The sequence below is a fragment of the Protomyctophum bolini genome (assembly GCF_963924005.1).
Source record: "Protomyctophum bolini genome assembly, chromosome: 5".
Taxonomy (NCBI): Eukaryota; Metazoa; Chordata; class Actinopteri; order Myctophiformes; family Myctophidae; genus Protomyctophum; species Protomyctophum bolini.
In genome coordinates this window covers 3,290,283-3,300,282 of record NC_137866.1, presented here as the reverse complement: position 1 = coordinate 3,300,282, position 10,000 = coordinate 3,290,283, and the positions used below count along the sequence as shown (strand labels likewise).

General features: G+C 48.8%; 2 protein-coding genes across 3 annotated transcripts in view; both read right to left on the bottom strand.

The window, feature by feature from the left end:
* Positions 1-10,000, bottom strand: part of lamb2 (laminin, beta 2 (laminin S)) — a 91,409-nt gene that overhangs the window by 51,000 nt on the left and 30,409 nt on the right. For both annotated transcript variants that reach the window (XM_080763693.1, XM_080763694.1), the window contains exons 5-7: positions 8,280-8,353; positions 2,522-2,710; positions 1,438-1,501 (exon numbers count right to left, since the gene is read on the bottom strand). In XM_080763693.1, the coding sequence (XP_080619819.1) occupies positions 1,438-1,501; positions 2,522-2,710; positions 8,280-8,353 (327 nt within the window). The remainder of the gene's footprint in view (positions 1-1,437; positions 1,502-2,521; positions 2,711-8,279; positions 8,354-10,000) is intronic.
* LOC308315889 (flotillin-2-like) lies at positions 5,888-7,210 on the bottom strand (the record flags this gene model as incomplete). Its single annotated transcript, XM_080764142.1, has 1 exon — positions 5,888-7,210. The coding sequence occupies one exon, from the start codon at positions 7,208-7,210 to the stop codon at positions 5,888-5,890; it is 1,323 nt and encodes a 440-aa protein (XP_080620268.1).

The following is a 10,000-nucleotide window of genomic DNA, read 5'->3' as shown; positions in this document are numbered from 1 at the left end:
ATAGATTGTGCATTACATTCACCCATTCACACACACATTCACACACCTTTTGCGGCAGAAGCCATGCAAGGTACCAACCAGCACATCGGGAGCAATTTGGGGTTCAGTGTCTTCTTGCCCAAGGACACTTCGACATGTAGACAGGAGGAGGAGCCGGGATTCGAACCGCCGACCCATGGATCATTGGACGACCTGCTCTCCCTCCTGAGCCACAGTCGCCCCTCCAGTGCAACCTCCAGCTTTTCACCAGAGGAGAAAAACTGAATTTGCTTCTTGTAGGCCGTCTACACTGTTCCCTTTAACAACGGGAACAGCTCAACCTCTGCCACTACGTCGGAAACCGGCGTCGAGTTTCAGGAAGAAAACTCTAATGTCCTGCCAGTCTAAATAAGAGGGACAGCGTGGGGAGGCACGCAGGCAGCAGAGTGGGAGAGAAACAGCTGCTTTTCACATCTATACCGACACCTACACCCAAGAAAGGCCATGTTTCACATTAATACCGACATCTACACCCAAGAAAGGCCATGTTTCACACTCTGCTGAATGGAAATTGTGGATTTTTTAGCACTAAACCCCAAATATGTACAGTGTTGTGATTTAAAGACTGAACTCTGAAGCCTTATAGTGAGCTTTTGCTCACACATTATTTGACAGAAAGGTCTGATCATCTCATGTACTGTATATACATGTACGATACTGATGTGGTGAGATTGTGTGGACATGATATAAAAGCTATGCCATAAGTTCACATCATCGCTGTTGGACATGAGACGTTGTATTTCCAATCCTCCGTCTTTCATCTGGTTTTTGTCTCCACCAGGCCGAAGGCATGCAGGGAGAGAGAGTATGTTTTTCCCTCCGTCCGTGTGTCCGTCCATGTGTGTATGTGTCCGTTAACAGCTAATCTCCGGCACCGTTAAAACCCGGTCAATGCCAAACTTTGCACACACACTCCCTGGATGAGAAAACAACTACAAACCTCTGCCCCCCAGAACTTTTCCAGAACAGCCTGTCATAGCGCCACCATGACTGGTGGATCAAACTCCCTCAAGGACCCCTGGGGGTCCCCGTGCCAGTGACCCCACTTTGGGAAGCACAGGCATATAAACCACCGTGTTGATCAAAATGACGACTTTTGCTAGAACAAAATACTGTCAATGACTGGTGTAAAGGAAAGGAAAGGTCCTATGTTTACCCTGCAGGGTAACTGGACTAAGCTCAAGAACTTGTTTACAGCCAGGCCCTGCTCATAGAACATTTCATGGTAGAGGTTCAATGCCTTGTCCATAAAGGGCACTTCAGCGGTGGTAATTTTAACGTGCCGGTCCGGGGATACGAACTATAGCGACCTTCCGATATCAAGACCGCTCCACAAACCGTTCGACCACCGCTGCCCCACTAAATATAATGTATAATGTAAATATGAATGTGACCTACTTTGGATGTTGGGGCTGTAGGGGTCTTCGATCCTAATGGCCGGGTCCAGGACTCTGTAAATGACCTGCGACAAAACCATGGAAAAAACACACTTTGATGTTAGTAAAGCAGCGGTTAATTAACCCATTCTGACCTGAGATCAGATTCTATAAATGTCGTCTACATCCTGCCAGTTTTCCATTCTGACCTTAGATCAGATTCTAAAAAACGTCTTCTACATCCTGACAGTTTTCTGAAAAGTCTATGTTTCTATGTCAGTGGTTCTTCGATTTTTCAAAAAATAGCAGATCTACAAGCTCGTAGCGCGCCACTCGGTGGCGCGCTATGAGCTTGTAGATCTGCTATTTTTCAATAGCTAAAGCATAGCATAATGCTAACACCAAAAGGGGTTCACGGCCAAAATGGATTAATGCAATGTGTATGGCAACCATCTGGCTAGAATTAAATGACTATCTCTTACTTCGGGGCAGCATAACATTGTCTATGCAGGGGCGTGTACTTTTTAAATAACAATAACTTGCTCTATTTTCAACCAATTTTTCAAACGGTTTGGTTTGTTATAAACGTCAGAGACGTATACTATGTATTTTGGCCGGGCCTTGACGCTGTCGTAATGGCCGATTTTACACTTTCTGAAAATAGCCGATCTACAAGCTCATAGACGTATCGCAGCGAGACGCGTTGTGAGCTTGTAGATCGGCTATTATCAGAATGCAACCAAGTGTAAAATGACTTACACTGGATCTCTTGTCCACTAGTCCCTTCCTAACATTTTAGTCTAGTTTTAAGTTGTTGACGAAATTGTCAGTATATTTAGTCTTATAGTCGTCATAACTTTAGTTTACATTTAGCTTTAGTCGGTGAAAAAAAGGTAGTCGACGAACATTTTCCGTCATTATAAATCTAACGACTTCTTTAACGCCTTTTTGATGAGATCGCGCACCGCCAACGACGCCATTAACGTGTTAATTAGCGTTTGTTTTAGTCGACGAAAACAACACTGGAACGGTGGCAGTCGGGGAACTATCGCCCCCCGGTGGCAGTCGGGGGTTTGAGATTATAGTCGACGCCGTCCGACACTCACCTCGCCCTCGGTGGACGGCTCGATGTCGGAGTAGCGCGACTCACACATGACGTCGTCCACCTTCCGCAGCGGCCCCTCGGACACGCCCGGGAAGGCACCGGCGCAGTCCTGGGCGAAGTAGCGGTAGGTCTGCCAGGTGCGGGCGAAGTCCGACGAGCGCTCGATCAGCATGGCCGCGGGACGGAACGTCTGGAGGAGAAGAGAGGGCAGGTTAGAGCAGGGGGTTCCAAAAGGGGGGTCCGGCAGGGACCCCTGCAGGGGTCCTCGAGGGAGTTCCCCCAACTAAATGATAGTTTGGAACCAAATGGACCCTTATGTGTCTGTAACTCAGAGAGCGTACAAATGGAACCAATTAACCCTGGCATATCTTTTCAAATGGGGGTCCATGGGCTCATCAGGGTCAATTTGGGGGTCCTTGACATGAAAAAGTTTGGGAACCACTATATTAGAGAAGAGAAGAATATATTCAGATGGGGGCCGGTGAGCCAATTAGATTTTGGGGTTCCTTTCACATGAAATAGTTTAAGCACCACTGATACAGTAGCCTTATGCTTTCTATATGGCATAGGCAGCTACCGGCAGGATCCGCCCGGAGAATCCAGACATTCATACACCTTTACATAGAGTGTGCTTTACATTCACCCATTCACACACCTTTACATAGAGTGTGCATTACATTCACCCATTCACACACCTTTACATAGAGTGTGCTTTACATTCACCCATTCACACACCTTTACATAGAGTGTGCATTACATTCACCCATTCACACACCTTTACATAGAGTGTGCTTTACATTCACCCATTCACACACCTTTACATAGAGTGTGCTTTACATTCACCCATTCACACACCTTTACATAGAGTGTGCTTTACATTCACCCATTCACACACCTTTACATAGAGTGTGCTTTACATTCACCCATTCACACACCTTTACATAGAGTGTGCTTTACATTCACCCATTCACACACCTTTACATAGAGTGTGCTTTACATTCACCCATTCACACACCTTTACATAGAGTGTGCTTTACATTCACACACCTTTACATAGAGTGTGCATTACATTCACCCATTCACACACCTTTACATAGAGTGTGCATTACATTCACCCATTCACACACCTTTACATAGAGTGTGCATTACATTCACCCATTCACACACCTTTACATAGAGTGTGCATTACATTCACCCATTCACACACCTTTACATAGAGTGTGCATTACATTCACCCATTCACACACCTTTACATAGAGTGTGCATTACATTCACCCATTCACACACCTTTACATAGAGTGTGCATTACATTCACCCATTCACACACCTTTACATAGAGTGTGCATTACATTCACCCATTCACACACCTTTACATAGAGTGTGCATTACATTCACCCATTCACACACCTTTACATAGAGTGTGCATTACATTCACCCATTCACACACCGATGGCGGGGGAAACCATGCAAGGCACCAACCAGCACATCAGGAGCAATTAGGGGTTCAGTGTCTTGCTCAAGGACACTTGGACACTAACTCTGGGGGAGGCCACAGGGTTCGAACTTACAGCGGTTACAATCCAGCCACTCTACCCCTGAGCCACCGCCGCCCCCTTGTGTCACTTTTATGCCCATATATGGAGATTATATAGAAAGTATCTGTGTCCATATATGGACCCTGGGCAGGGGCCCTGTCCAGAGCCCATTATGGACCCTGGGCAGGGGCCCTGTCCAGAGCCCATTATGGACCCTGGGCAGGGGCCCTGTCCAGAGCCCATTATGGACCCTGGGCAGGGGCCCTGTCCAGAGCCCATTATGGACCCTGGGCAGGGGCCCTGTCCAGAGCCCATTGTGGACCCTGGGCAGGGGCCCTGTCCAGAGCCCATTGTGGACCCTGGGCAGGGGCCCTGTCCAGAGCCCATTGTGGACCCTGGGCAGGGGCCCTGTCCAGAGCCCATATATGGACCCTGGGCAGGGGCCCTATCCAGAGCCCATTATGGACCCTGGGCAGGGGCCCTGTCCAGAGCCCATTATGGACCCTGGGCAGGGGCCCTGTCCAGAGCCCATTATGGACCCTGGGCAGGGGCCCTGTCCAGAGCTTGATTGATTGATTGATATAACATGTCCCTTTATTTGTTTCCGACATTTTGTTTTTTAATAATTATCATTTAAAAAAACCTAACCTCCCACGGGGCAGCACACCTAAACCTAAACCTTAACCCATGTCTAACCAATGACTAGTCTACACTAAGTATGCACTAGTCTACTCTACACTTAGTCTACACTAAGTATGCAAATGTTGCTTCCCCAAAGGAAGCAACATTCTTCCTGAATTCAACAAATTATTTTCTTATCAGTAATTTCATGAAGAAATCCACGAAAGATCTAAGAAATTAATTCGAAAACAAATGTTTATAGCCGATCTGCAAACTCACAGCACAGTGCAAAGCGATGCGTTGTGAGCTTGTAGATCGGATGTTTTCACTAGTTTGGGCCCCCGGGCGGAGAGACGTATACAATTTCTCTTGGATCACAAGCTAAAACGTTTAGGAACCCATGCTGGTCTGACATCCATCAGAGGCCCGTTGACCTCCGTTATGAAAGTAAAGAAAAATAAAATACATACGCGGGGGAAAAAATTGCAATCCTGTAGCCTATACCGATCTTTGGCGCTCGCCGCCGATCGATACACAAGAACCGACAAACAAACTCTTAACCATTCTGACCTGAGATCAGATTCTAAAAATGTCTTCTATACATCCTGACAGTTTTCAGAAAAAAGCTATGTTTCTATATGTCAGTCGTTCTTCGATTTTTCAAAAATAGCAGACCCACAAGCTCGTAGCGCGCCACTCGGTCACTTGTAGATCTGCTATTTTTCAGGCTTGACATCTTTGTCAGATCTACGCCGGTGGCTTATTGCTCCACATCTTTAATGGATTTTTATTTATAACGCACTTTAAACATTCGCACGAATCTCAAAGTGCTATACAAGCAGAATGAATAAAAGCAAAAGAAACAACACGCCATTAAAAACATCTAAAAGAACAGGAACATTTAAAACATTTAAAAGGGCAAGGGCTATAAAAATACTTTGGTAAAAACTAAAAAGGAAAGTTTTGAGTCCTCTCTTAACCCATTCTGACCTGAGATCAGATTCATACGAGGTTTCCACTGTACAACACACTGGGTCTGATTAACCCATTCTGACCTGAGATCAGATTAAAAAAAAATGTCAGTCGTTCTTCGATTTTTCAAAAATAGCAGACCTACAAGCTCGTAGCGCGCCACTCGGTGGCGCGCTATGAGCTTGTAGATCTGCTATTTTTCAATAGCTAAAGCATAACATGATGCTGACTTGAGGAGGTTATTGGTGTTTGAGGAGCGATGAGGGATCTGACATCTTGGTCTTGTTGCTCCACATCTTGGTCAGATCTATCCCGGTCAGAGCGTTGACCGACGCCGGGAGCTCGGCCAGGAGGCGGTTGACCCCGCCGGTCAGCCCGCCATCGGCCCCTCCCCCTCCCCCGCTCAGGATGACCATCTCGCTGATCTTGGCCAGCGGCGCGGCCACGGTCCCGGCGATGCCCGGCAGCGCGTCCAGCACCAGGGCCGTCTGCGCCGCACGGCCGTACTCCTGGAAGGCCTCGGCCTTCAGCCTCATCCTCTCCGCCTCCGCCTTGCCCCGCGCCTCCAGGGCGGCCGCCTCGGCCCCGCCCAGCTCCCGGATCCTCTCCGCCGCCGCCTGGGCCAGCAGGACGTCCTGCGTCTTGGCGCCCTCGGCCAGCTGGCGGATGGCGTAGGCCTCGGCGAGGGCGGGGCTCCGCACCGTGGCCACCAGCTCCTTCTCGCGGCGCTCCACCTCCCGGTCCTCCACGGCCACCTGCTTCCTCCTCTGCACCACCTGCACCTGCGTCTCCTCCAGGCGGATCCTCTGCGTCTCCTTGGCCGCCTGCAGCTCGTAGGCCAGCGTGGCCTCGGCCCGCCGCGTGCTCACCTCCCGGTCGAAGCCCGCCCTGCAGAGCTCCAGCTCCCGCTTGGAGTCGGCCACCCGGGTGTCCGCCAGGCAGCGGGCGTCCATGGTCTCCCGCTCGCACTCCGCCTCGCGCACTGCGGCGTCGCGGTCGGCCTGGGCCGCGCCCACGCTGGCGTCCCGGATCACGGCGGCCGTCTGGGCCTTGCCCAGCGAGCGCAGGTAGTCCACATCGTCGTAGACGTCCTTGATGGTGAAGCTGAGCACCTCGATGCCCATCTTGCCCACGTCGGGCGCCGCCACCTCCCGCACCTGCCCGGCGAAGCGGTCGCGGTCCTGGTACGTCTGCTCCACGGTCAGCGTGCCCAGGATGGAGCGCAGGTGGCCCTCCAGCGTCTGCAGCACCACCGCCTTGATCTCCGGCACCGACTTGCCCAGGAACTGCTCGCAGGCCACGGCCAGCAGGGCGGGCTCCGTCATCACCTTCACCTGGGCCACGCCCGTCACGGTGAGCGCCACGCCCTCCGCCGTCTCCACCGAGTCGCAGCGGGGCTTCAGGGTCATGACCTCCAGGGAGATGCGGTCCACGTGGGAGACGCACCACCAGCGCCACGCCCACCCGCCCACCACGTAGGTCTTCTTATCGGCGCCGCTGAGGCAGCCGCCGCCCGAGACCACCAGGGCGTTGTTCAGTCCGACCGTCAGGACGTTCCCCATTTTGTGCTTTTTGTCTATGCTGCGATGTTATTATCGACCAGGATGAGATGATGTTTGTCAAAAGTCCCACAGTTTGACGGAACACTCCTTTATATATTGGTGGTGGAATAACAAGTCAATCAGAACTTGTGTGTCATGACATCAGGGATGTCCATATATGGACATAAAATGTTAAAAAAATAAAAGACTAGACTAAACTATAAATGCACCAAGACTCTGTATACTGTACGAACGTCTGTACGTCTGAAATCCACGTAACTCAAGAACTATTCGCCCCACCGACTTCAAATTCGACACACGCGTTCCACCCCACCGTAGGGGGGGGGTGCCGGGGTGCCCGGTGTCGACACGGTCGGACCCACGGTTCTCCAGAACCGTCCCCAAAAAAAGGCCTCTGCCCGGTGTCCATATATGGAGCTGGCCTGTTCTGACATCATTCTGCATCACACGTCAGAATGACGGGTGAGAAAAACGTGTTGCAAAATCGTGTGATAAAAATTAAGACTTGTTGATAAAAAAGTAAGACTCGTTAAAAAATGGTCTTCTAAATCATGACAGTTTTCTGAAATACCCCATGTTTCTGTATCAGTGGTGCTCAAACATTTCATGTCAAGGACCCCCAAAAATGATATGTAATTGCCCGCCGACCCCTATGGAAACAAGCGAAGGCTTTTTTGTGTCTAAGTCCATTTGGCGTTTTTTTTAAATGATGTCACTTTCTGTAATTTTCTTAAACTGCCAATAAAGTATTCTATCTATCCATCTATCTGAAAATATGTTGTTCCAGGGACACCCCCCCCCCACCCCCCCAGAAGCTAATATTTGAGTTAAAAACGTTTGCTCTGAAAGAATATATATTCAAAGATTTGCACTAGATTTTTAGGATTTTTCAAAAACGGCAGACCTACAAGCTCGTAGCGCGGCACTCTACGAGCTTGTAGATCTGCTATTTCCCAATAGCTAAAGCATATAACATAATGCTTAAAACACCAAAAGGGGTTCCCGGCTTCCCGCACCAAAATGAGTTATATAGGACTGCACTTCAAAACAAAAACAAAACGTGGCTAACCTTGAAGGTCATGATCAGGTGAGTGAAGTGAAACTCTGCCTCCAGATCCAGCTGGATTGAGACTCCAGACTTTCCTACAGAAACACACAGAGAAAGAAACAGAATTAGTTGTGGAAAAAGTTTTGATGTCGTCCACTAATACTATGACGAAAACATGTTTTGTCGACTAAATTATTTTTCACTGACGAAGACTTAAATGGAAACTAAATGAAAACTAAGCTATAAAACTGCCTCCCCCTGGCCAGCCGGGGCGCCTGATGGAGGGGAAAGGAACTGGTTGGAATAACGTGTTCCTTCCACGCACTATACGTCCAACCAGGGAAACTCCCCCCTGTCAGGTGTAAAGGAGCAACTTGGACACTCAGGCATGAAGGAAGCATGAGTTCAAGTCCGTTGCTCTCCCCTTGTCCCCCATATATGGGGACTAGGTTGCTCTCCCCTTGTCCCCCATATATGGGGACTAGGTTGGTCTCCCCTTGTCCCCCATATATGGGGACTAGGTTGGTGGAGGGTGTGTAGAGCCCAGGATCACATTAGATGATTGACACAGGGGTGAAAAATGGGTTACAAAATCGTGGGATAAAAAATATATAAAAAGAAAAAGAAAAATAGCAGATCTACAAGCTCATAGTGTGTCACAGAGTGCCGCACTATACGAGCTTAGATCTGCTATTTTTAACTCAAATCTTTGCTTCTGGGAGGGGGGGGGGGGGGGGTCCCTGGAACTACAGATAATTCTGGGGGTCCTTGACACGAAAAAGGTTGAGCAGCACTGTCATAATTATATAGAAACAGGTTTTTTTCAGAAAACTGTGGGATTTAGAAGACGTTGTTATACACCCCCCCCCCCCCCCCCCCCTGTGATGGTAACGAATGACAGATACTTAACCCATTCTGACCTGAGATCAGATTCTAAACATGTCTTCTACATCCTGACAGTTGTGTTTTTATGTCAGTCGTTCTATTTTTTTCTTCAAAAATAGCAGACCCTATACAAGCTCGTGAGCTTGTAGATCTGCTATTTCTCAATAGCTATAAAGCGTAACATAATGCTAACACAAAAAGGGGTTCCCGCCCAAAATGGGTTAACAGGAACAGTGATTAAATTAGCGGCGGCGGTGGTTTTGGCTCGCTTGGGGAGAATCCTGGGCAGGAAAAGGCATTCAGTCTTTTGGCAGGAGAGGAAAACAATAAATAAAAAATAAAACCCTCACTTCCTGAGAGTAGAACAACACTAAGTACTCTCAAGGAGCTCGCAGCGATACACGCAAGTACCGGAAGGCCTTATTTACTCTCTCTCTCTTTGTCTAGAACTCCAAGAGAATCCGTTTTTTCTTTTTGGCGTTACGAACGACACCATCGTCCACAACAACAGGCAGCCCACTGTACTCCATCGACATGCTGTGAGCCGCGCTGCCCGAGCACTATGGCAACGCCACACAGTGGCGTAGCACAGATACAGACACTAGGGGCTGTATTTTGCGTGTCTTATAAGTACCAGGTCTTATATTACCTAACTTGAGTAAACTAAAGACCTGGAGGCGTGGTCAATGCTCTTTGGCCACTCAGAATAGCCAAATGGCATTGATCACGCCTCCAGGTCTTTAGTTTACTCAAGTTAGGGAATAAGACCTGGTACTTAAGACACGCAAAATACAGCCCCAAGGGTGCTAGAGAACCCCTTGCCCTTTTCAGAAATGTGCCCTTTTGAAAAAGTAAAG